This window comes from Pseudochaenichthys georgianus, chromosome 23 (genome assembly GCF_902827115.2).
Source record: "Pseudochaenichthys georgianus chromosome 23, fPseGeo1.2, whole genome shotgun sequence".
Classification (NCBI taxonomy): Eukaryota; Metazoa; Chordata; class Actinopteri; order Perciformes; family Channichthyidae; genus Pseudochaenichthys; species Pseudochaenichthys georgianus.
This window is the reverse complement of record NC_047525.1, coordinates 12,372,548-12,400,130: the sequence shown is the minus strand read 5'-3', so window position 1 is coordinate 12,400,130 and position 27,583 is coordinate 12,372,548. Positions and strand designations below refer to the sequence as shown.

The following is a 27,583-nucleotide window of genomic DNA, read 5'->3' as shown; positions in this document are numbered from 1 at the left end:
AAATACAACTGATATAATAAAACATGAGAACATCTAGGTATTTGTTTCATTCATTATGTGGACTGTTATTCTCTCCAGTGTATTCTCTTTTGATCAATGACAGTCTTTTCTTTGCTGTGTTCAGATGTGAGCCTTAACTGCTCTTACTTTACCAAGGTTCATTTCATGACATGTCAAACTTACACTAAAAGCCAAATACATCTGTGAATCGGAGTGTACTGATGAAGGTCTATTTTGATACTTACTGTACGTACTGGCCTTTTTAATGATTTGTATATCGTGCCATATTGAGCAGTTTAAAAGGATGCATTCTGTTAGCGTCTTTAGAATGTGTAATGCACCTTGCCTGCCTGCCGAGTAACACAATCCTCCGATAAACAGTATCGGAAACCGTTGAAGCATGTTTTGCATTCCAGCAGGAGAGAGGCTGGACTATTGTGTACAGAAGCCATTGTGTTGCCGGCAGACACCAAACCAGACCGTGAGTCATGCTAAGCACAGTCTGAACTCGCCCACCAGCAACAAACAGCATGGGCTGGGAAAGGTTACAGCCTGTTTGAATCATCTCTAAATCATGAGTATACTCTTACAGTTCCATTTGACAGCAGACAAGCATGAGATATGACACAAGTACATGAGCTATGAAATGAAAAACCGGTTACCAGCAGAGAAGCATGCAGTATGTACATAGTGTTTCAAGTACCTTGCTACTGTGAGAAAACAAGCCCTGCAAATAAGGAAATTCTATTTCACGTGTCACTGCGGGTACATCACATGGCTGCTCTCCTGTAAGCTGCAGAAATGGATTCCTCAGATTTTGAGGTTGGATATATTTTTATAGTGCGACTACACTCTCTCCTGGTGGAGGCACAAGACAGGATTGAGAAAGTTATCTACATAACAGTAACAATCTACTTCCACAATGGATAATCAAATATAAAAGTAACAGGCAACTGAAAATGTTGACGTTCAATAGCTAAAGATGACACAGCATTCTCATGATTGATCATAATGTTATTTAGGGCTCAATTTAATGTATAAAACAGTTCACTGGAAGAATGCAGTTTTCCATATGAAAATAAATTGATACAGAAATACTTTAGGGGTTAAAAATCAAGACTCAATTCCAACAAACAATTTATTTGGTATCTTTAGAGGCCAAAGCTTTCCTTAGAATCTTACTTCTCATGCAGCCCTTGCTGCCAGGCACTACCATGACGATCAAACTGAATTATTTGGTTGGTTGGCAGCACGCCATGGCATCATGGGAGTAGCACTAATGTTAGCATACAGCCTTATTACAGGAAAAAGGGAGTTTATAGAGAACTGTGCTCTATTTTGTGGCCACCAATCGGTCATTTCCTATTTGTTTGAGGCACAATAATCACATAATGAAGAGAGAGAATAGACCCAATCTGCAGTGGCTCAAATGGCTTTGTGATGACTGAGACAGGTCTATTTGGATGTAGACATCATACCTTGTCCAACTTGAACATCACATATTAAAGAACTGTCATGCATGTTATTAAAATCATGAAGTTGTTGCGCTACAAAAACAAACTGTTTAAAAATAATTTCAGTCCAATGATTGTTTGCACTTGACTGTTTGCACTTGACTGTTTGCACTTGACTGTGCGACCTTTCAGGCTGACGCGAGGAAGGTAAATCCAGCCCAGTGGACAGATACAGCTGGTGATGCCAGGCCATTCATCCTACCCTGGACAGCTTCACATTAGACGACTGGACCAATGGTGAAAAACAAGGAAGGAGGAAAACTGAAGCAGGGGAGAAAGAGAAAAGGGGGCACACAGGCCACACACACAACTATACCTCTTGTTTACTTATGAGCTCGAAGCCAGCAATCTGCGAAGGAATGACTATGGGTGCATGCAGCATCGTGGTCTGATTTAATAATGAGCTGTTTGAGGAGATAGCTGAGGAAAGCAGGGTTTTTATTAGAATTGGAGAAGGAGAGAACAAAGGGAAAAGGGAAAACAAACCATATGCATCTGCAGGCCAAATACCAGAAGAAGGATAAAGGAGCAGCTTGTGATGAAAAAATCCAATCCGTCACGCTGAACCGAGACCTTTCATTGGCTATGAATCTTTTAGGAGGCCTTCAACAACACAGGCAAAGGCTAATACCCACAGAGGAGAGGGGCTACAAGAGACCACAATGATAAATATAACTGCATTACTAAAATGCCTCAACTTGTCTAAAAACTTAAAGTTTTTCTGCAGGACAGCAACAAGTCAAAAACAATTATACAATATGTTGCTATTTAGTGAGGGGAGAAAGCAGGGGGAAAAAAAATGGCATAGATGGAAATATTCAGAGAATAAACTGCATATAATCCAAGAGTGTTTCCCCTGGGGTATGACATATATCCTTGCTGGGATCTTTGCTTATAGACAGTTTACAGTACAAAGCTTTGAAGATGAAAAATGAAAAGGGCTGAGTCAACAGACCCTTGAGTAAACAAACAGTGAGGAAATGACATGCTCTGTCTGCCACTCACTGACGGTCTAAATACAAGACGCTCCAATACATTACAGATCTGAAGTGCTCATGTTTGTGTCAAAGAGCCAAAGCAGATAGATGATACTTAGTTAAGTGGTTAAAATGCAGCACCTTAAAAAGGGTAAAGGCTGTTAGTGCTGTTGTTTTTCCAACACTTTAAATCATCATTATCAGCTTTGTGAGAGCAGAGAAGGCTGCTGATTGGGCCAATGTGTGAAGGTCCGAGTTCACAGTTAACGCACATCAAAGTGTCTAGTTCCTGCTCTGCGCCTTGACCTTCCTTTCTGATGTGATCTGTGTGAGGGCAGAATACACGGTGTATAAAAGGAGAGCTACATCACTGTAGAAAAACTTTTTCGGCTGCAATATTAATTTTTTGTTTTACTTTGACAAAATAATGTCAGAGAGGCAAGATAAATTAATAACAGCTTTTGCAACCCTTGGTGCATGCCTTGTTTAGAAATGGGTTTCGGTCAACATGAAGGACATTCTGGAGCAATAACCTCTGATGACCTGATTATCAACGGGAGGTTAACACCCACATATCAGGGAAGTCATTGCATCAAAACCAGCAGTGCAGCAATAGTAAAGAAAAACAATGAGTCAGACTTTCTCAAAAACATTGCAAACCTCTGATGATCCATGATGTTATTGTTGTCATCTGAGGAAGGAAGGAAGGCTAGAAGTGATGCATCTTGTTTGTAGTTTCAGACTGTTTGTGGTGCTTTAATAGATCCAACAGTGTAGTATCTTAAAGTGTAGCAAATGTAGCCCTTTTATAGATTGTACCCTCTTCATAGCTTTGACAAGTTTACATAAACTCAAATAAAGTGAATGCTAGCTTTAAATAAAAAGTTCCTAATACTAATACACACATTTTGTGAAACACAAGATCTGTTTGTCTTTTTAAAACCGAAATGGTTGTCCAAGACAATTCATTGCGCTGCTGTACAGTATTGAAGCAATGAAAGACTCATGACTGTCCTGACGCTGTGTTCGCACTGTTCACTAAGAGGGTGTGACAACTTGGCACTGATCATTATGTATGTGTCTGTTGCTAGAGCACCATGTTGACCATCCTCATATCTCAATGTAACATAAAGTCTCATGGCGTCAACTGTGGCTATACGTCACGCATAGCCTGCAAATAAAATCACACCCAGGTGTTCACTTATCCACTGGTCCAGGCATCATTACCGCTAAGTACTGCATTAGTGATTTCAGGTACTTATAAAGCGTCATTTTGCATGTTCTGAGGCCTTGAACTCTCATGAGCGGATATTTTGAGTTATGGGCACTATATTTGCATTCCAATTTCAGAGGGATATTTTATAATTAGATTAGATATTTTTTAAACGTTTTTTGAGCAAAGTTTGTTTACAGATACTGAACATTGTACTGATATTTTGTAATTGTAGCACAGGCAATCTTATTTTACATTTGTATTATGCTGTGGAAAATAAAATGGCTTTTTTCCCACACTGGACGCCTTCAAAAGGACCCTCAAGTCCCATCTGTTCATCAAGGCTTTCGGCCCTTAAATCTATCTGTTGTTTTGTCTGTCTGACCTTTGTTTTGTTTTGTTTGTGCTTGCCCTATTCCTGTAAAGCGACCTTGGGTCCCTTGAAAGGCGCTATAGAAATCCCAGTTATTATTATTATTAAAAAAAATGTCTTTTTTGTTTTTTGTTTTGTTTCTTAGTTTATTTGCGGTGTTGAGTACTGCCGGCTACCACTTGTCCTTATAAAGGGTTAATAAATGCTGTGCTAAGATGGCATTACAGAAGGAAACAGAGCCTCAAAACAAAAGGATAAAAGCAATTAGTCAGTAAAAGAGCTGGAATGAGAAACAAGGCATGTGTAGGTGGTACAGTACAAGATCACTTCCTCCAGCTGTGTGTGTCACGTGGCACACTGTCCCCATTACCACATCACACAGCATGCACAAACACAAAGAAAGTAGAGAGGCTTGATAATAGGAAGGCGCTTCTCCAGACCGAAGCAGCTTCCAGGTTTCTTTGTTGGGAATAAAGGCTTAAAGATCAAGGCTTCGTGCGTTTGGCAATTTAAAGCCACATATTTATTCCATTTCTAGAGTTCACCTGCATTCCTGGGCTGTTATTCAGAGCTGTGTTTCCAATACTGTGCCCTTTTGAAGTGAAACTTTCTGTGGCCTATGTGCAACTTTGTAAACAGCCACGAGGGGAACATCTATCTAATATTCAGGCTGTCTAAATGTAGGGGAATTAAATGAATGTGCTGCTGTTGGAAATAGTCTCACTTTGGCGTAAATTGCCGCATGAATCTTCATATGTCTTGTTCTAATAAATGCTATTTGTTTTCATTCAAGGGGAACAAAAGTGCCAAGAGCACCATTTGGGTTCAATATCGAAATATCTTTGTTGCAGTCGGTGGAAATTAAGTTTGTTTCCGTCTGAGTCTCTTGCTTTCCCTTTCTACCCGAGAGGAGGACCGTGATGTTTTTTACCCTCCTCAGAAGCAGGTTTGGTAACACGTGTGAAACCATGCTTAATGCTTATCATCAGGAGAAAGCTGTTTGAGTGAGATCCATGGTGACACAACACAGAGTTCGTGAAACCTGTTAGACTGCAGACAAATCAGGCTGTTGGTGTGCATTCACTCACACAAATATAACTGAGGCTTATTGTCCCTGATGCAGTAAAACGGCAGAGTGAGCAGAGAACTGTGGCAGCAGCACATTTCAGCCAGCACTGCTTTGAATAATTGATTATAGCTGATGTTTGAAATGAGTCGAAAGTGATAACTGAGACATAATTGATCAGATGTTGACCAAAGCTACAGGAAGATGCATTTGATAACTTCTAGCATTTGAAAACATGCAAATGACTGGATTAAAATGTTCTAACTTGAGCTTTCCAGTTCCTAGTTTTATCAGTTTCAACCTAAATGTGGCCATTTTTCATTTGGACATTTTGAAATGAGCTTTTATTTCCCAAGATGACGCTGTGTCAGTTGCTTTAAAAACCTCCTTATAATGATGTGCATATATAACATTAGCCCAGGTAGACTCAGTTTTCTCTCTGATGTGATTTATAAGAGGAAGATTAGGTTGTTTCTTATTTCAAAAGTAAGGTAGTACATGTAAAGAACAAAAGTCAGATTTCTTCCTCCAGAGCAGAGCATAGACGACGGTGTTGAAAAGTGAGGAACAGGCGTACTGAATGTGCAGCAGATTTTAAACTGAGTGGGAAAGCGGAGTCTGGGTTCTCCGAGTAATTCCACTTTAATGAATACAAACAGACTGGCTGCCAAATGCCTCATCATGCAGTGCGGCCTGATTAGGACCGACTCACGAATTCCCCACAGTGGTCAGCGAGCACACAGGAATGTCCAACACATAGGTTACAATTGACACAAAATCACAATTTACACTCACCAACACCTCTAATCCAGGCCTCTCTTGCTTAACACCCCCTGCAGTGTGTGTGTGTGTGTGTGTGTGTGTGTGTGTGTGTGTGTGTGTGTGTGTGTGTGTGTGTGTGTGTGTGTGTGTGTGTGTGTGTGTGTGTGTGTGTGTGTGTGTGTGTGTGTGTGTGTGTGTGTGTGTGTGTGTGTGTGTGTGTGTGTGTGTGTGTGTGTGTGTGTGTGTGTGTGTGTGTGTGTGTGTGTGTGTGTGTGTGTGTGTGTGTGTGTGTGTGTGTGTGTGTGTGTGTGTGTGTGTGTGTGTGTGTGTGTGTGTGTGTGTTTCAACTAACGAGACACTGGCAGCCGAATGGGAATGATCCCCAACAAACGTACAGCAGAGGGAGACTTATTTCCAAAAGGCCGAATGAAAAAAACTAATCTCTGCATGCCTCCGAAAAACAAAGACATTTCAAATCCCAAACAGTAAGAATTCAAACAGCATTGCACACCAAAATATATTGTGTCAATGTTCTCAGCGTGAATGCTGTATATAAAAATACAAGAACTTGAATATTCTTAGATGCTCTGAAAGATGAGCAAATTAACTCTTCGAAAAGGTGTCACATTTCGGAGTGAAGATGATCAAAATCAAACTTTATCGCCAAATGAATGGCCTGAATCCAGGGTGAGACGAGGACATTGTTTTGCGTCCACAGAAACAACAGTCAAAGTGGATTTGGTTAAATATTTACAGCACATTGGGTTTAACTATTTATTCAGGACTGTCTTTTTATCATCTGTCAAATTCCACTGGCTCTGTCATTTGTGCTCCATTTAGGGGCTTCTTTTAGAATTTCAAGTTGACACCGACACAATGATAGTTAAATAATGCCGAGCTTGTATATCCTGCATATGTCCACAGTGGGCAGTTAAAGATTAACCACAAAGACAGCAATAGTGTCAAATACTAGCTGAGCGAGTTTGTCGTACGCAGAGCCCCGAAGCTTTTTGGTTGGGAAAGCGTTTCAGTGGTCCTCCATGCTGAAGTTCAAAATATGACCCTTAGTTGACCAGAGTTTGGGACACTTGAGATCTAAAAGCTAGAAACTGCTGAGCTGCACTGAGTGAGGAGAGTGAGGCTGCCCTGCAGGCAATAGAGAGGCTCTCACTTCTTCTACACGAGATTAGAGCGAGCGACGTCAGCGTTCAGAGGCAGTTCAGGCTTTGCATGACTGTGCATTCCTGAGCATGCTGTGCAGGGGGTACATTTCTCTTAAGTAATAATCTACACTCTGTTCCGCATAGTTCTTAAACAGCCGTAACTGAAGAGCAGTGACCTGGATAGAACAGGACTTTGGACTTTGTGTGCAAACAGAAAATATCAAACACAGTTTTGCTGCAATAGAGAAGTTCGGACTTTGAATATTTGTGTCATCTGAGTATAAGGCTATATATTAAGGAAAACAAACCGTTTTTTCTACATTTGGTCATTAAACAATGGAAGACAAACCTATCAAAATGTATTCAAAGGACAATTAGCTTTACAAGAATACTCTTTAAATACTAAACTCGTTAAATTGGGATTTCTGAGACGGTACTCTTGATATGTTGTGCTACAGACAGATCTTGATCACTTCCGACAAAGTATTGATGTTTGATGCTGTTCTCAAGACAACAACAAAGTGAGGTAGTACATTGCCACAAGTGAAAACTAACTAGACATACCAATAAATCCTTCTGACAGCTTCTTTGGCTCTAACCCTGTAATCAGACGCCACCTGACAGCAGAATGGACACTCATCTAGTCAGGGGTCCCTTTAATTGGAACTGAAGTTTACGTAACGTTCTTACAATGTGAACAAAACCACGTGCCGCGGCCCATTAAATTGGTGCTGCGTGTTTTATGAGGCGCTGAGAGACTCCCAGGTATCTGCATGGAAAGAGACCGAGGCAGCAGAGACTTCATGGCAGAAGCAGACAACGCTTCCTTTTCTTTCCTTTTCCTTTGGAATTCCCTTAAATTCCACAGAACAGCTCAACTGGGACTTTTATCTCCATTAGTCACCCCTTTGAAAATGTTCCAGTGACGGTGGGCCTCGTAAACAATCCAGAGTTCAATACAGTAAGTCAAACAAACAAAATGGTCTTCTCGGGAACCGGGGCTACTGGCTTTGGATATGTCACTTTAAAGAACACGTGTTTCAATTAGAGAATGTAGCATTCTTGTTGTTTAACTAACAAGAGAAGGGAAGGAAACACAACACCCTGCCTAAATAGCTCCATGCTTCCCGAAGTCCATGATAAAATCCCTGTGGTATTTACTGTAATGATGTGACCTTGTTTGGAGAGGGTTTAACATCAAGCAAAACACACTCCACCACATGCACATTCACATTCTTGGATTTTGTTAGACAGCTGTGCAATTCAGAGCCTATTCTGTCTAATAAACAAGCCGCTGTGAGGGAGTGAATCAAGTCACAAAGAGAATGATTTGGATTGTTACCAAGGTGTCTCAAGTTATATCATAAGTTCCACGGACAGTTAGTTGCTTAAATCTTTTAATATACAACGTTTAACCATCTTTAGAAAGCTTTAAAAACGAAAATAGATGCCTGTACTTTCAGATATAAAGTAATGTGGCAAAAGAGTAAATATGTGGGTTTAAACATTACGGTGGGGGGCTTGAAAAGCAGCAGTAGTAGTGAAGGCCTCCCATGACAATGAGTTTCATTTCTCATCAATCGAGCTGCTCTTTTTGGAGAGGCAACACAGACAGACACATTAGCGCTCATTTCATTAAACCAGTGTCAAACCATGCCTTGTCTGCAACGGTGTTAAAACAGGATCCAAGTTGTCTCTGCTCTCAGCATGCCCCTTCCTTCAACATACAGTACAACTCCACCCCCCGCTGAACTGGAGCAGAAACACACAAGGCATGGGGGATTTACATAATAATATCAGTGCAGCCCGTTTTTAAGAGAGAAGAGGAAAGAATTGATGCCGAAACTCAACGATGCAAAGAGCCCAATTATAGGACATGAGATGCATTACCCTGAACAGACATTCACACAACATGCAAAGCGCTGGAAAAGGGCAACATGTTTGTAAAATGACTTCATTTATTTCTCCTTTGGAAAGAAATGAATCAAATTTTTTTAAATGCCAGAATGCTTTATAGGGAATCTAAATATTTAGAAAAAGAGCTTGCTTTACACTTGTCAAAAGGGGACAAAAAATAACATATTTTCCCTTGAATTACTCCCTTAATAATCTTTACGGTCATAAAAGTCAATTATTTATGCTTTCTGACAATAACACATGTTTTTAATGGCTGCACATTATCATAAAACAGAATAATAAATATTCTAAGTGAAAGCTTCCACCCCACAAATGTGTAAAATTCAGCAGATTATATTTGGCTTATTTGGAAACTTTCGGCTTTCCACTACCTAAAATAAAGTGCAGAGGGTTTGAGCGGAGCTTGGCGGCAAAGCATAGGCGATGTTTTAGAGGTTAATATGTTTATGTAAAACATAACATGAACATGTGAACAAAGAATCAGGTTGGACAAGGACCCCTCTTGTCTGCATGTCTTTCCATCACCAGAGTGTTAACTGCCTGAGCGCACGGCACAGTATTGCATGTTGAACCTGTTGACCTCTCGGGGGGTGACGCTGCAGACAAAAAGCTGTTACGGCACATCCAGCCATCTACATGAAAACAAAGTTCACACTTCCTGACTCCGGCGTCCCACCACAAACTCATAACTCAGCGAGGTCGTACAAATCGTGTGCCCTTCTGGAAACATGCTTACATCACAACCCAACATTTCAAAGATGCTCAATCTCTCTAAAATCACTCGTTTCCACATTCCTCTGTTGCATAAGCATTTTGTGAGCAGGTCGAAGGTCAGCATAAACAACAATGGCCTCCAGTTTGAGGCAGAGAGCAGGGTGAGAGAAAGGAAACACCTTGATGCCTGATGCTCTGCAGAAGTGTCTTTTCTCTAGTAAAGCAGGAGCTGTTATCAGGCCATTATACCCTCAACAGGGAAAGATTGGGTTCCCCTGATGCTCTGAAACCCCGCTCTAAAGCTTTTATTCTGCACAGAACGAGCGGGGATATAATCCCATGCATCTCTTTTCACACCTGTCCGCTCACATTCAAATCACAAAGAGGGCTTGTGTGAGGAGAGTCTCCATTTGCATAGTTTGGTCCTCTGTATGCAACCGAAGGAGAGAGGAAGCATCTGACAAAAGGAATACATCTCTGCTGTGATGCCAGTTGTTGCATTTGTATGTTTCTTTCTGATTTCCAAAGCTGGCAGATTCTCAGTTTAAGAAAATCTGAGAGATAAAGCTTCCATTAATAAAGTGGACGTATAAAACTTGAGCTGTTATTTAGAGTCAGGGGCTTCACCTAGCTACAGGTTTAAATGCGGAAGTGTTGCATGTAACAGTGGAACTGTTGCAAAAGTCTGCCAATTATTTTAATGGTTTATCATTTGATCTTTAAGATTTCACAAAGTTCTGGAAGATCTCCAGTGTTGTCAAACTGCTTCTTTTGTCTGAACAAAAGTCCAAAATCCAACCAATGTATTATCGTTGACTTTTACATTCTTTTTACAAATCATACACTGCTTTAGAGACTACTATAAAACTGATAAGAGAGCTGCACACATGGCTGTTCAGAATTCAAACTAGCATAATCGGGTTTATCAATATTAGGTTAAGGGATTATCCAGGTTTCTGAAATGTTTGATGCACTTAGAGATAATGGAGGAACGCCCCAAAAGCCTTATCATAACCGTTACACTACTGCACATGTAACAGAGCCGCACATATTAGTCAACTTAAAACATTTTTTTTTTCTCTGAGATCTAATAAACCGACTCATCAAGAAAATAGACGGATGAATTGCTAATGAAAATAATCATTAGTTGTAGAGCTAACATATAAACATACTGAGTGTATCTCACATAATGAGCTGTCTCATGAGATGGGGACATTTCAACAAACGGTCCTAAAACCAAAGCATTAAGTTGTGGATCAGATACGTTTAGTTCTTTCCCTCGGCCTCTCTCACACAATCCAGCTCCGAACTTCATCAGATTTCTTCCAACCTCCCCTCCGCCCCAGTAATCGTGTGTTCGGCCACTTTACTGCATAATCAGCTGCCTATGGGCTCGATCTAACAAAACTGGCACGGTCCTGAGACCTGAGTACTGAAGCCCAGCATCACAGCCTGGCTGCTGACCAGTTTTCAAACAGCCCTGCAGAGCGTCGAATAACAGGATGTAGAGCGCCAAGTGAAAAAAGGGTGATACTCGTAGTTGAGTTGCCTCGAGGGCACCTAGTTCTAGGTGGCTATCAAATAAAAGAGAAGGGGATGCGGGAAGAGTGCCACTGCCATCGCCTTAATGAAAAAACATTTATTCCAACAATGCTGGTATAATTTGAGTGTGCAGAGTCACAGTGCTCGCCAAGAGTGCTTGTTGGCAGGCTCCGTATCAGAACCACAAGAATCAGGCAACACTGTGACATGATTTCAATTCAATAACAATGAAAGCCCCAACACCGCCTTCCCATACACACAAACACACACCTCCATCACCAGTCGACAACCCCTGCCTCCCTTGGTTTTGCCTCCCCCTCCCCTTAATGAGTGCTGCTTATATTTTTCCTGCTACAGAGGCTCGATTAGACCAGACACATGTAAGGGAGGAATTTGAAGAATTTGTGGGAAAACAAATGCTTTACTTGGGTTTTAATTATTTACGTCTACAACACACACGCAGGTTCCAAGGAAAAATGTGTTTTAAGTGAGACATTTTTTTCAAACAGGTCCCAAGATGTTTGTTAGAATTGCTGCCAAGAAACGTTAAAGTTATAGAAGGAGAAAAGCAGTAGTAACAAATAACCCTTTAGAGTACACATAATTAAATCTAACAAAGCAAACCCAAGGAAATTACATTTTACTAATAATCTTTCACGTTGATCCAAACACATGGCCCATAATTCCTTTTGGACAAGATTATACTTAGTATAAATCAGTTGGCCTTCTTTCTACTTTCCTTTACATAAGAACACACACTGGCCGTGGTGTTATAGCCATGATTGACAGGTAAATGGACCATACTTATCTTTTGTTTGACTGACAGGGGAAATATATATTATCAGCTCAAGTTAGCGTATCACAATTGTATCAGTATCTACATACATGTCACCTGATAAGTAATAAGAAATCGCAGGACTAACGTGACAAGTGTGTAGTGCCTACAGGTAAATGGATACATTTAAAAAGACGCATTAATCATTGGGGACAGGCTATCTCAAATTAAGCTTGTCCACACCACACACTTCTAATATTAGTCATAGTTTAGTCTTGTTTATCTTGGATTTACTGTTTATTTGTGTTGAGCACTCAAAAGATTAGACCATTCATCATGTAGACAATTGACAGAAACTTAACCAACATCAATTTCAATATATAGACTAAAATACTGACAGTCATCTAAAAAAAAAACGATTGACAGGTTCATAGATGATATATGATGATACAAATCATAGATGAACTTTTTAACTGCAAAATCTTCCACTCCGCACACACTTTTATTATCAAGTAAATGTAAGGGTTTTTATCCAGAACGCTTGTGTATGTCATGTTAAAAACTATTGGCAGCTGATAAATGATTATTACATTCTTTTAATATTGATATTGGCTCAGCAAATCTCAGTCATGCTCTACTACTCTCAATGCAACTTTTAAGGTGTTCTGACTTTAGATGTACTTAAGATGGCAAACAATTGTCACCTGGTCTTTGTAATCATTTGAAAGCCACCCCTATCACCACATTGGTCATATTATCCCACTTTGTGTAGATCTGACCCAACATCCAATAGAGTAAAAGTAAGCCATAAACCTGCCAAAATGAATCTGTTTTGTATCCATTAACTTCAGGTGGAGAACATGGGATTTCCCTGCAGGAGATTCACATTAATATCACATACAACAATGGCTGCAGGACTCACCTCAGTTGATGGTATGCTGACAACACCTGTTGATCTCCTCTTTTCCCTCAGCTTCCTCTTCTCGATCTGTCCTTTCCCCTTCCTAGCACTGGGGCCAGAGCTATTCTTCTCTTTCACTTTACTGGGCGATGGGCTTCCCTTGTCACTGTCAATGCAAGCCATGGGGCTGGAGTCCGGGTAAGCGCACTGATCCTTCTCCGTCTGAGGCGGGGCCTTCTTCAGGTTGCTCCCCGGCGGGGTGGGTGAAGCGGGTTGGGCAGCAGGTTGGGCAGCAGGTTGGGCAGCGGGGTGGTGCGTTTCCTCCTCGGGTCTCTTTAAAGCCGTGCCGGAGGAGGACCGAGCCACCGTGTAGGAGGAGGGGAGGCAGTTCCCAGCAGAGGCGCTTCTCTCCGGGTTTCCGTTATTGGTGAGCTCGGTGTGGCGGTTACTGTTTGGGTTATTGCCAACCAGAGGAGCACCAGTCGCTGCGGCTATGTCCCCCAGCATTTTGGCTCTCATTTTCTCCCGTTTTGCCTTCCACTCCTCCAAAAAGTCAGTCGTGGCGCTTGACTTAAATCCACCCGTTGCCATTATCCCTTTATCGAAAAGTTGGTGAGAATGAACCTAAAGTTTATATGGAGTTTCGGGTCTAATGCCACAGCATTCCTCAAGTGATTAGCCGGGGTGCTGTTGACAGGTAAAGAGAACAAAGTCACGACAATTAAAACTTTGTATTTCAGCTCTTTTTCCAGATAAGTTTGTTTTCTACCTCGTTACTCTTAACCACTAACGTCAGGTTAACAGGTAGTTGCTGCTAGCTTGAATGCGTAGAAGTTGCACCTAACTGTGTCTCTCTGATGATATTTCCCCGCGTAAAAGTTCACCAAAGTGTGCAAAAGTTGACAAGAAAGAGCAGAAGTGAAACGTCAGGTAGAAACTCACCTGTGGGAAGTTATTTCAGACGCTGAACTGCTCTCTGCGGTCCGACCAGGTGTGCTCTCGGTCCTCTTGGATGAATGGCGCTGTCTCGAGCGCCGAGCTCGCTCGCTCTGCCCTCCGTCGCTCCGGGTGATACCGAAAACACCCGAGCACTTCCGACTGAAGCCGAAGCAACAGCCGAGCTCAGCACGTAAATATAGTCACTGTCATGGGCTTTTTCATGTGTCTATAGTTATTAGTGGTACTTTTAAGACATTTAAAGTATGTTATGATAGGTCTGTACTGTTCCCATAAAGACAGTGATTTATATATCAGCATACTTTATCATACTTTTGAGCTTTTCATTATAGTATGTCTGCAATTGCATGGTTTTATAGTGCATATTACGTAAACTATAAAAAGTCGTTAATTTACCTTGTTCTATTATTGGTGTTTTTCTGAAGTAATTTTCACAGTTTTGGAAGAGTGCACATTCAAATAAAAATATATTAATATTAATAATATCATTTTCCATCTCAGTTTAACTAAAAAACATTCATACCGCTTCCTTCCCTCCTGCAGCTCTCCTGCGTAATGACCCCAGTTTAGTGGGAACATAATTAATCTAATTTACTGCAAGTCAGCGCCGCTCACTGATGCAAAGCTCCATTGTATTAACTCAACATTCTGCACAAATATTCAGTCTCTGAATATTTGTGCCATTACCTCACTGTACGAGCAGGTTTCTCCAATTTAACCTTCCTACAGGTGCTTACTGTAAGAAAACTCATTTCATGCAAGGATAAAAGCACTATATGTTAACTGCAGTAAAGGGTATCAGCCCTATAGTGTTAGATGTGAGTGCAGCCAAGTGTACACCAACTTTAAGGACTGTCACTGTATTCCCCATATACAAATAACACCTATATATGTCGTTTTTCTAGCAGGAAAATTCATACTTTATAATTGGTGCAAACAAGAAAAACATCACTAACACAATGGAATATTCGGACTACATTCTTTTATCGTATTTTTTAAGAAATGAAATGGTTACAGAGCATACAAAACTAAATTAAATACAGCCAAAACTACAATACATAAAATAATCAACCAGCCATGGAAAAAAACTATAACTAGTACTTCCATTGGAAAAATTGTATTAAATTAGCCGTGCTATTTCAAAATATGATTGAAACAGGAAGTGGCATCATGGACTGGTAAATAATATTGATTCAGAAACACTGTGTATATGTGTGTAAAATGTAATTTTCTATGATTAATGTGGATGTTTATGAATTTAAAGGCATCATTACAGCCCCATCACCCCGACCCCTCTTATTTTAAATGTATTTCTCCCTTATTTTTGGGTTTTTTGTATTTGTTTGTTTTTAATAAATTATTATTATTTATTCGTACTGTTTACGTGTACTATTGTATTGATGCACAGACTTGCAACAAAATAAATGGAAACAATTATTGAATAAAAACAAACACGATATTATTTATGTGAAAGAGGCTTTCTTGCCTGCTATTTGCTGCACATGCCAAAAAATGTGACACCCATCCAACCCTGTTGCAGATAATGAGAACATTTGGGTGGAGCAAAGGGAGTAAGGCGCATTTCCTAAAAATAAACCCTGATCTATTGACTTAGGTCACTCTGCTACATATTCAGCATATTTCTGTCTGCTCTTGAGGAAGGCAAATATTGTGAGAAGGCACACTGGTTTGGATAAGGGTTTCCTTCCATGCCAACACAAAAAAATCCCATCCCAGAGATACATTCCTAAAGTAAGTGTTTCGACTTAATGTTTTTAATCCTAAATGCTCTTCAATAGCCATATCATGCGTTTTGTAACACATATCACGTTTGAGGTGAAAATGTATTGCCTGCTCGACTGTTAAATGAGCAATGCCAAGTAATCTGAAATTCATATTTAACATAACAGTGTAATGGCTGGGCACTCTTGCGTTCACACATTTTCATTTATCTGACAGTAATGTTTCAGTCAAAATCCATTATGGGTAATTGTGTAGCGAGCAGTCTACGCTGGGAGCTCACGCCCACGTGAAAATGTTTATCCAATAGTTTAAGTATTCAAGAAATGTTTCTCCAGAGCCTCCCCGACGTTATGTCTGCAGTTACCACACACTGTAGTCAGGTTAGGAATATTATGAATCCTTCAACACAGAGAGAGAGACTGAGGAGTCATGTTTTTAGTTAGTAAACCAGGAACTGCTTTATAATTAGTGTCATTGTAAACTCCCCCAACACATGGTAACGTCCCATAGCTGTTTGCTTTGTTAAACCAGCATTTCATAAAAGTAGAAAAGCATTGGGAGCTGGAAACAGTTTCAAAACAGCCCATTCATTATAATAATGGATTGTAAGTTTATGATGGACATTTGGAGTCACAATATTGACAGAAAAAATGAATTACTCATCAAAATTGTCATAATTTTCATTTTGTAAGACTCCTCAATGTTCAACTTTTGACTCTTTTTTTATAAAATGTACGGTATTTTATAATCATAGTCAATAATAGTCATCACCAGTAATCACACTGTTTTAATTGGTATATAATTTAGCACTATACAGTCATTTGTCCTCTCCTTGTGTGACCTCTTCTACCCATGATGCATCACAGTGCAGCTGCTGACACAACAAAGAGAGAGAGCTGTCTCCTCTTCGCTAAACCCATCCTCACAGATCCACCGCTGCTTTGAATCCCTTCTTTTTTCCCACCGAGGGTTCGTCTTAGTTTCAGTGACAGACTCGAGCTGTCACTTCATCAGGACGCCACGATTTGTCATTGTTTGTCAGCGAGGGAGACACCCTGCTGCTGTTTCTGCTCGAATCTGAGGGGTATTTGCTTATCCTGCGTGTCTAAGTCTCATCTGTGGTGTGTTTAAAAATTGCATTTTGGGGAAGGAGGTTTGTTTGGCCTGCTGCACTTTACGGTATAAGAGAGGCAGATTAGGCCGTGGTGGAAATAAAAAGAGCAGGAGAAGAGGAGAGTGAGTGTCTGTGTGTGAGACAGCGATCTAATTCCTTCTTTATGGATGATTTCCAGCTCAGAAAAGCACAGCGCGTCATCTCATGGTGGAGCTGCTGTCAGGAAAGACACATTATACTCCTGCTGTGATTTCTATGACACTAAAAGTAATTCTGTAGTTGAATTCAAATTCACGTGCAAAGAGTTTCCTTTGAGTCTGCCAAACAACAAGAAATGGCTGCATGTATTCAAACCATTTGTTCCTATAATAATGGGGTTCATTATAAGGCCAGGAATGTGTCAAAAAGTAGTTTTTTGACCCGATGAAGACATTCTGTTCAGGGATTGTTAATGAAGCTTGTCCATGTCACATTTAAAACGAACCAGATTTCCTAACCACGTGCTGAGGCAACGAAAAAACAGAACAGTCTTTTTTTTTGTGCATGTCTCGGAGCAATTATAGCAGATAGCAGCGTTTATTTTGAAAACTTAATCTGAAAGTGGGGGAGCTCTACATCACAGGAGCAGGACACACCCGGTGAAACAAGCAGAAATAAGAGCTTAAACTTCCATTATCGCTGTCATATAAATCACTTGATGAGGAACCTGACTTACAGTTGAGTAAGAATACCAAGAATCTGAAGGGATTTAAACTCAGGGAGAACAGACTCAGCATTGTACCTCCAGACACATTACCCTAATCCTGGCTCCTCTTCACATTTAAGATTGTAGCCTACTGATCACTTTCTAAGTATTATTGTGATTAACAACAAACTATATAGCAGAACTAGTGGCGGCATATGAGGCGGTTTGCAGTCTGAGACCTTCAGATGCGCTGTTTCTGGCTGATTCTCAGTTTGAATCTGACCGTGGATTTGTCATCAGTCCCCTTAGAATTTTGGAACAACCTGCCAGAGAAAATGAGTCGTAGAATTGGTGTCCTCTTGATTTAATCTAAATCCATTTTGACTTGCTTTGGTTATCCTTTTGAAACTTCCTTTTTCTGCCATTCTGTCCCTCTCTTCTGTCCTCCTACTCTTCCTCCTCTCGGTCTTCCGGTGTTATGGTTGTCCCCCCCCCCAGGTAAAGCAGGTCCAGACCCTGCGGCAGGTGAAGGAGCGGCTGCAGGCTGAGAACCGGGCCCTGTCCCGCGTCTTGGCAAAGCTCTCGCAGTCCGCCTGCAGCCAGCTGCCCACCGTCGACCTCTAAGCCACGTCCGTTGTTAATGACATTTAAAGAAAAAGTATCTATTTTACGTTATCATTGTCTTTTCCCTGCATGTTATTTTCTGTCTTTTTTTAAAATTGTAACTTGCCTCATTGTTTGACTTTCCTTTTTATATCGCCTTCTGTGTATCCTGCTCCCTCAGTTTTAAGGTGCTGTATAAATAATGTTACGAGTTTTACTTTTGATGTAGAATGCTTTTTTAAAATCATTTCCCCAGTATGTATTGCTTTTCTTGATGAAATGTAATTTATTAAATTGTGCAAAAGTAAAAAAGGCCATACATTTAACACATTTCTAAACACCTTAACTCCTGAGTGACCATTTGTTTTGCATTCGTTTTTTTTTTTTTTATTTGCTTTAAAACATATTTTAGTTTTCTGTTCATGCCCTCAGTTTTGAGTTATTGTAATGCACATTTATGTTTATGTCCCTTGCCTAATATGCAGCTGATGAAGCCAATTTATATGAATGTGATTGTTTCAGTATAACATCCTTACCTTACATATTCAGACATGCAAGAAAGCCTTCCACTGTAACTGTGAAAGATTGTAAAATGATGTTCGGTGCAGACTGACGGTCTGTAAAGATGTGCCCCATCTACTGGTGTGATGGTGTAACAGGGAATTGGTTCTTTGCTCCCTTTCGATATTTAAGTCGTCCAAAAACAAAATATCTACATTATATTAATCCCCATTGTATTGTTATGGAAATAGATATAAAGGTTGATTTTTCCTCTCCATTTTATTTCAAATGAATTTAACCAATAAAGCTTCAGCCTTAGATCCACACATCTGTTTTATCCTGTTCAAGAAAGGAAGAAATAAGTTAGTAAACACATTATAAAGACAGACACTACAAAACTAAATTAAACAGATGTGATTTTAAAATCCTGAATAAATCTAATACAATCGTCTCACAGATGACATCATAAAAATGAAACAAACGGCACATATAAACCACCCAATCAAAATCAATGAGACGAGATATTCCCAACATTCGAGGATAACTCACCACACAAATTGTGAAAATGGGTGAACTCAGCCATTTAATTAAGGCAAAAATAAATCAGTATACTATATAAACATTTTAGTAAATAAATGACACGTGGGAACTTTACAATGTACAAGTTTATTTTGTAATGAACTCTTCAGTGGTTGGTAGTCACAGCACAGCTTGCATGTATTAAGCCACACACCTATTTTACAAGATGACGGGAAAAAAATAAGAAAAAAACAAAACAAAAAGTCTAAACCAGAGCAGATGGTCATCAGCCCGCCTGCATTGACTTTGTTTTTAAAACTTCTTTTACTAAAATATCCTTAAAAAAGGCCACTGAAATGCATAAAATGTTTCAGATGCATGGAATATGTGATGGTGGCGTTGCTTAAACCTGACATAAAGACTCCTCACATGGCATTGACAGTGCATGTAGACATTTGTAAAACTGGGTTAGCGATACCTAAGATATTCTTTTTTTTTTAGTGACAACACCTTGGCTATAATACTACAGCTTTAAAAAAAAAAAAAAATCGGAAACAAAATTAACAGCACTCTTCCAAGATACTGAATACAATGAAAGTGAAATGTAGTGAAGCGATTATTTGTTTTTAAATCTCACAATTCATGTGAACACTTATTTTAAACTGGAAAAAAAAGAAGGAAATCACTGAACACTGCCAGCCGAGGCTTTACTGAACTGTATCCAATGTCTTTAGACTATCAAATAATTAAAAACACACCTCTTTGTCCTCTGGAATTTGTATACTTTTAATAGTAACAGACGGGAACCATAAATGCATGCCATGTGCTGCTCTCAAACAAATACAGGTATATACAGCATCACTCAGTACCTGCTAAAAACAAAGTGAGAATACAGAGTATAAACTGACTACACTACAAACAAAACAAAAAAGAGGAGGAGGAGGAAGGTGAGCGATGGAAGCGGTGGAAGAGTGAAAATCCTACTTGTGATGGACTCATCATTAAAAAAAAAAAAGAAGAAGAAATGCATATTGCACATACAGTGAAAGCTTAAATTCCACCAGGTCCGCCTCGTTTCGCTAGAGCGAGATTTCAACATTTTTCCCTCTTGGAGGAAGACACGCAGAGGTAACAAAAAAGGGTGTGCATTGGTGATGTGTGTGTAGGGGGTAAAAATGTAAAAATGAGGGGCCACAAGGAGCTGATATGAGGCTTGGAAGTGGCACTTTGAGGGGGTTAAAAAGGAAGGGGGGAGAAACTGCACAGCACACAACACTAACACAGGGAGAGGAAACACAAAATAAAGATAATTACATCAGAGAGAGAGTGTGGCACAAATAAAATCAAGTGTTGGATAATATCTGTCGTTCAGCGAGAGAGAGAGATAGAAGAGATCGCTGCAAGTGTTTTTTTATTTTTCTCTTTATGTACAACTAAGGCTTATTGGTTAAATAGCTTTCAGGCTTCCCCACCCACAATGCTTTTACATGCTGATCACACAACTCCGTTTGCTCTGTAAACTCAGTGGTTCTATGGGTAATAGTGATGGAGGGATGGATGGATGCTGCTGCTGCTGCTGCGGTGGTGGTGGTGGTGGAGGTGGTGGAGGAGGAGGAGCAAAATGGAGATAAAGAGCTGCGAGGAGATAAAACGGGGGAAAAAAAGGAGTCTTGTCTCTGATGTCTGTTGCAATTAATATCTAAATGTGCAATTCCATTAGTCACTGCCATGGGGGACTGGGGGGGGGGTGCAGAGGACTGGGGCAGGGGGGGGGGGGGGTCTGTTCTACTTGGAAAGCTTGCTAATGACTCGAATGAGCGCTCCGTTCTCGTCCTTTAGTCTCTGGTTGTCTGCTTTCAAGTCTGGGAGCGTCTGAAAGGGAATAAGAAGGAAACAGGGAAGGGAGGAGGAGACACAGAAAGAGAAGGCTTAGACGAGTCTCCACACATTCAGCTGTTGTTAAACCAGTTTCACAAACGGTTAATTGCAGCCTGAGTACAAAGCAAATCTTTGGAGTCACACGGCATCAATCATGTTTTATTTTCTCCTTCAATAAAAAAAGTTGACCTCCTAGTTCCGAGTCAAGATAGAGAGAAGTAAAAAAAAAAGCGGGCACACCACAGGCCAGAGATCCTGAGAAAGCCATGCAGGATCTGAACAGCTGCTCACACATACAAAGCAAACAAAAGAGCTTTTTTTATTTTGATCTAGCGTACAGAACATGTGACATCTTGTGTGACATCTTTGTGTGTTATCTTAAACTGCCGGGTGTCAGGAGGAACTCTTTTTTTTTTTTTTTTACAAATAGGTAAATGACACGTTAGAAAATAAAGGGTTTGGTCCAGTATTGTTCGAAAGTGCTCACATGAACAAACAAACAGACTGGATAAGGCAAAAGGTAAATATTTATATTCCTCTCACGACACCTCCCTGATTCCACAGCATCTACAGTAATGCTTCACTTGTCATGACAGACTGACAGCACTCTCCTTGGATGTGTATAGTGATGCATTTGTGTACAGACTTTATATGAACACTTCTGACTTTGAATTTAGGTTTGCTGATTTTGGAAAAAGTAGAGAAAGAAAGGATAATATCTCCTATAAAAAATGTAATTGCTCCTTTAAATTCACCTGTATAAGCTGCATTACATATATATTCAACCAGGCGGTTATAAATATGTATATTTAACTGGTGTTGTGGTGGAAATCAATTACATCAGTGACACTCCAACAAAAGATTCAGTCCCCTTTAAAACAAACGCATTCATTGATTACAGGAGATGATCAACTGTAGGTTTAAATTATTCAGTGATCATCTGAAGTATATCCTTGACTTGATACATAATACTGATCGGGCACAATGCGGCTAACATTTGTTCATGTCATCTGTCAAATTCAAACGTGGGAGGGAGAAAGAAAAACATTTCATTCCCTGAAGATTTGGGACAAAAAGTGGATGCATAAAAAAGGAAGCCACTTCATGCAGAGAAGCCAGGTCAAGCCAAACTGAACCAGAGCCCCCTCTAATGGAAGCATCAATACCAGAAACTACACAGAGGACACTTTCCTTCACAGTACTCGGTGCGTTTGTTTATAATAAAACTTGAAGTACATTTAGAAACCGGTCGGCTTTAACTCTGGGGGAGGCAGCTTTTTTAAATGAGCTAAAACACCTTGGAGCATGTTGTAAATATAGTAGAGACGAAGTAATAGACTCCTCCCTCTCATCTTTAATAAAACAGCCTGTGAAGGGGGATTCAGGCCAATCACAGGTCATTTCAGAGAGAAGGATTCCGATTGGCTGGAAGACTATTTAGAGGAGTATAAAAATAGATTCAATGCAATTTGGAGAAATGGAGGGAACAAGTCGCTAAAAGTTTAACTCGTCTGCTAAATGTAAACAAAGGGGCGGAGCTGTGGTTAGCTCACGGCTACGGTTAGCAAAATGCTAAACTATTAGCAACTTTCTCTCATTTTCTGGAATGCTATGCAAATATTATAGCTAGCAAGAGCCCTACACCATAGTACGGCTATACAGAAGTTTGCTAAAAAAACAGAATATAAATTCTCAGAAAACTGCATCAGGATCAGAATAAAAATAGGGATGACGATACAAATTAAATGAATGAATGATGCATTTTTCAGAGAACTGCCTACCCCAACTTTAAATTGTACTTAAATAAGCTTTTTCTCTAGTTAGTTTGACATATTAAAGTTGTTTTTAATATGACGAAATGTGTGAAAATCCCCTTCCAGCTGTGTACTGTAAAAAGGAGAGTGTCCTGTTGTAAAAACTCCAAACCAAAAAAAGAAAAAGGCACCCTCCCCAATCTGAAAACCAAAAGCTCTGGGGAGGCAGAGGGGTCTGGAAAGGGGAGTTTTAGAAAACCAGTGATGTTTGGGCGGCTGGACACCTGCCTGTCTATGTGAGCGGGCAGAGCACGGATGGAGCATGAGAAGAATGGGGTTGGGTGGGGGAGGTGAGGAGGAAGAAGAAGGAGGAAGAGGAGGAGGAGATGGTGGTGGACAAACGGACGTGGCTTAGAGGTCGACGGTGGGCAGCTGGCTGCAGGCGGACTGCGAGAGCTTTGCCAAGACGCGGGACAGGGCCCGGTTCTCAGCCTGCAGCCGCTCCTTCACCTGCCGCAGGGCCTGAACCTGCTTTACCTGGGGGAGGTTCTGCAGGGGGGGGGACAACCACAACACAGGAAGACAGAGAAAAAGAGAGGAGGAGGAGGACAGGAGAAGAGAGGGACAGAATGGCAGAAAAAGGAAGTTTCAATAAACAAATGAGGGGTTAGGGAAAGGTTTAATGAAAGACAGGACAGTATAAATGAATAGAGAAGAAGAGGGGCCGAGAGGAAGGAGAGAGGGGAAACAGAAAAGGAAGATTGTTAGAAAATGGGGACAGATTTTTGGAAACCGAAGGAATGATTAAGAGCTTTCCGCCTCAGCATGATGCTTGTAGGTCAAATTGATAAGATCAGCGAGCTGCCTAAAAGTAAACACACTTTGTAATCACAGCGACACAACCCATTCTGGTAAACACCTGCTTACTAGAATTTAATACATTATCCCCCCCCCCCCAATGTCAACATGGATTACAACAGCTGACCATATCACGATTGTCCTGCTTCACCCTTGTGCCTCAAAAATAATAGGAGTCAAGGTGGAATTATAAAAAAAGGAATAAAAAAACCTTACACCATTGCCAAAATCTATGCCATAAAAATCTATTACATTTAAATTTAAAAAGGCAAAAATGTGATCCACAAGGGGCTCCTTAGGAAAAGATATAATGTGCATACAGAGTATCTTAAGGAAAATACAATTCTGTATTCAACCAGATAACCCACTATTACTTCTATTATAATACTCCAGATGGGAATTGCTGAGTTACGGGAAGGCGGCTGATCTGCTCACATTCCCGGAGGATAGATTCCTTGTTAGAGTAAAGGCAAAACCATGAAAATAAATCAAGTCTGTAATAATTGCATATGATCTTTTACGCACCATGGCATTTGAGGTGACTCACCACTCCTAATAGACTCCTATCTTCTAAAACCCCCACTGTACATGAACAGAACATATAATGTGTGTGTTTATACCTTAAGTTCCTCCTCCATCTCAGATATCTTCCTTTCTAGAGCTCTTCTTTCCTGCAGGCGGAGGAAAGGCAGGTTAACTCAGGACTTTGAACAGAGATAGCAGAAAGCACACTCGACACACTGCATACAGAAAGGTGTGGAGGATGGTGAGGGTGGGTGACAGCACACACTGGAACACACGCATGTCTTGTGAGGAATCTGCAAGCAACAGCCAGTTCACTTACATATTCAGTGATGTAGAAATAATTCATATGTAAGGAAATGAATGAGTCAAGGGATGGGGACGTAGATGTTTAGAGGTAGTTAAGGATGCTAAGTAAATGACTCGTGAACATGGACAGAATGTCATTTTTTGTCTCTTCTATAAGAGACAAATGGAGGATGGGTTTTGAAAGTAATGGATGGATTTTTACAAATGTAGGGTTTCATTGCGACACATCTGCAACTGAAGATGTCAATAATTGAATGAGTGGAAAATGATGAAAACACACACATGCTTTGACTGTCATTTCACACGCATGCACAAGTTGTTTCAACAGTCATTCGACCGTCTCCAGTCGTCCTGCATACATTGAGATAAACACACTTCAACACGCACGCAAAAATAACAAAATAAGCAATCTTGAGAAGAGGTGACCACACGCTGCCTCTTAGGTTTTAAAACGGGTGAGAGAAGGGAGGGGTGTTCTGGGTGGAGAGGAGGGAGGAAGTCCCTTTGACCCCCCCCCCCCCCCCCCGACTACATGTGTGACACGCAGACAGCAGCAGAGAGTAGACTGATACAAAGAGTCAGGTTAAGATCATACCACCACCCAGTTGAAATTGGGGCCTGCTTGTAACCTTCAGATAAAAACCCATTGGTGGAGTTACCATCATGTTTAAAGCAGGGATTTATCAGAGAGATCTGAGTTCTGTGTTTATTAGAGATGAACTTGAGAGACAGAAGTTAATCATGTTTTCAGTCATGGTGTAAGAAGGACATTTGTTTGTGAGTTGCGTTATTGAACTGTCATTACCCTTTTCTCCATCTCAAGCTGTGATCGGTCGGCATAGCGTTCCTGCCTCTGCAATGAGGGGAAAAACATCAGTCATCAGGAATTGTGTTATTATTACGATAGATCTGAATTGGTGTGAGGTCAGTGTACCTGTGTGGCCTTCTCTAGTTGTAGCTTCAAGTCTGCCAGCTCCAGGTCTGTGTCACGTAACTGGGCCTTCAACTTCTCGTTCTCAGCTAAGATCTGCTCGTAGAGCTGCAGGGAGGAAATACACAAAGACAGTCAGCAGGTGTAATAGGCAAGTCATTTGTAAATACCTAGTATTGTGTAAATTCCACATTTTGAGGGTAGCAAATCCAAACTTCTCTCAGTCCCCTTAAAGGGGCTGTCCAGCTCAAAAGCAGGAACTCGTTTTGTTTACATTACTCTTGCTATTTATTGGATTGTTTTTATTAATAAATGTCTTTATGAGGCCGACATCTTTACTGTCATTATCTCCGACACTTACACCAAAACAATTTGATATATATCATTAAAGATAAGACAAATATTCATTGTCCCTTTAAAATGTTGTATCACTTGGTACTTTTTAGACTGAGCTATCAATTATTAAAGGGTGATTGTAAAATAATACTTAATGGTATTATATGTTAATCGGGCCTACGGATTGTGAGCAATGATAATCAATTGCATTAAAAAAGAAACACATTTTGTATCATTTGCCAGTCTTCAGAATTAAACCAGGAACCCAACTGATCTCTAGCAGCAGTTTGTATAGCGTTTTAAATACACTACACACCTTCTTATAGTCAGTGGTGTCGTCTCTGTCCAGTCGGCTAGAGTATGTCCTCCGACTCTCTCCATAGCCGCGGCTATAAAGAGTGTCGTTGCGATCTAAGGTTGAAGTGCTGCTCTCGTTCCTGCGACAGAAATGTAATTCAATTAGAATTGTTATAACACGGACAGCATATAAAAGATAATAATACAAAATAGAATAATATAAAGAGGGGAAACCATACCTGGACAATCTGTCACTCTGTAGGAAAACAAAAATGAAAGATATGATCATGTGGATACAGAAGAAAAATAAACACTTAATGAAACCGAACGCAGACATTGCCTTCAGATACATACAGCAAAACTAAGTAGAAGAATAAAATGAGATATGTTTTTCATTTGAAACTTAATGTCATACTTTCAGACTCTGCCTGCCACACACACACACACACACACACACACACACACACACACACACACACACACACACACACACACACACACACACACACACACACACACACACACACACACACACACACACACACACACACACACACACACACACACACACACACACACACACACACACACACACACACACACACACACACACACACACCACACACACACACACACACACACCACACACACACACACACACACACCACACACACACACACACACACACACACACACACACACCCACACACACACACACACACACACACAACACACACCACACACACACACAACACACACACACACACCACACACACACACACACACACACACACACACACACACACACACACACACACACACACACACACACACACACGCACACACACACACGCCTTAGCAGCTAAGTGCCCGATGCGTCTCCGGGCCCGCTGTGCAGAGCCTCAGCAGCGGCCCTCAGAGCGGGGCCGGGCGTCAGATAGGGCGGGGCTTCCAGCTATTCTAAAATGACAGTGAGCTTCCTGAGGCGGACAGAGGGCGGTGACACAACAACGCTACCATCTGAGTCAAGAAGCCCTGGAGCTTTAAAGTGTGCCAGTGTGCCTCCATTTACTGCAAGACTAGGAAATGAATTACAAAAATGATCCTGAATTGCATCCTCAGAGATTTAAAAGTTGAGTCTTGGTGATGTTGTCTAAAAATGAGTGTCAGGCAGGAAAGAAAGAGACTCAAACGCTTTTCCTGTTCGCTTTCCAATCTCCATGAAGAGATAATTGTTTCCTATTCAGTGCTCTGCTGCTGCTGCTCCACCCTCTCTACTATCTGGCTGAAAGTGATGGTTGAAGGCTGCGACTACTGTCTGCTATTAAAAGACACTCCCATTTAAACAGGATGTTCAGCAGCCAGCAATATTTCCACAACACTGCCCTTTCTGCCCCATGCTGCTTCTTCCATGGATAGTATAAACACAATTAAATAAGAGCTTATATATGCTTTTTTTTATTTAAGGGACTGGAAGACCGGTTAATTCCTTTTTTACCCGTTAACTTAGCTCATCACTGGGTCAAATTGACATCAACAGTGAGTTCATGTATAAAAAAGAAAAAGCACAAAATAGCATACATTTTGGGTTGAACAGTTTTAAATATCATCTCCAAATCTGAAAAACTCTCCACCATCTTGTTACGTGTGTGTTTTGAC

General features: G+C 40.6%; 2 protein-coding genes across 6 annotated transcripts in view; both read right to left on the bottom strand.

Moving 5' to 3' along the window:
• Nucleotides 1-13,988, bottom strand: part of pawr (PRKC, apoptosis, WT1, regulator) — a 62,309-nt gene extending 48,321 nt beyond the window's left edge. The window contains exons 1-2 of the mRNA XM_034074969.2: nucleotides 13,860-13,988; nucleotides 12,939-13,604 (exon numbers count right to left, since the gene is read on the bottom strand). Coding sequence (XP_033930860.1) covers nucleotides 12,939-13,508 — 570 coding nt within the window. The 5' untranslated portion in view covers nucleotides 13,509-13,604; nucleotides 13,860-13,988. The remainder of the gene's footprint in view (nucleotides 1-12,938; nucleotides 13,605-13,859) is intronic.
• Nucleotides 13,989-19,170: 5,182 nt separating this feature from the next.
• The window catches only part of ppp1r12a (protein phosphatase 1, regulatory subunit 12A), a 55,655-nt gene continuing 47,242 nt past the window's right edge, over nucleotides 19,171-27,583 (bottom strand). For 4 of the 5 annotated variants that reach the window (XM_034112421.2, XM_034112425.2, XM_034112426.2 and 1 more), the window contains 7 exons: nucleotides 26,164-26,180; nucleotides 25,944-26,064; nucleotides 25,295-25,399; nucleotides 25,166-25,213; nucleotides 24,150-24,200; nucleotides 22,960-23,220; nucleotides 20,824-20,911 (listed from right to left, as the gene is read on the bottom strand). In XM_034112421.2, coding sequence (XP_033968312.1) covers nucleotides 23,083-23,220; nucleotides 24,150-24,200; nucleotides 25,166-25,213; nucleotides 25,295-25,399; nucleotides 25,944-26,064; nucleotides 26,164-26,180 — 480 coding nt within the window. In that variant the 3' untranslated portion in view covers nucleotides 20,824-20,911; nucleotides 22,960-23,082. Of the gene's footprint in view, nucleotides 20,912-22,959; nucleotides 23,221-24,149; nucleotides 24,201-25,165; nucleotides 25,214-25,294; nucleotides 25,400-25,943; nucleotides 26,065-26,163; nucleotides 26,181-27,583 lie in introns of all 5 variants that reach the window. The other variant, XM_034112423.2, reaches the window with a different exon arrangement.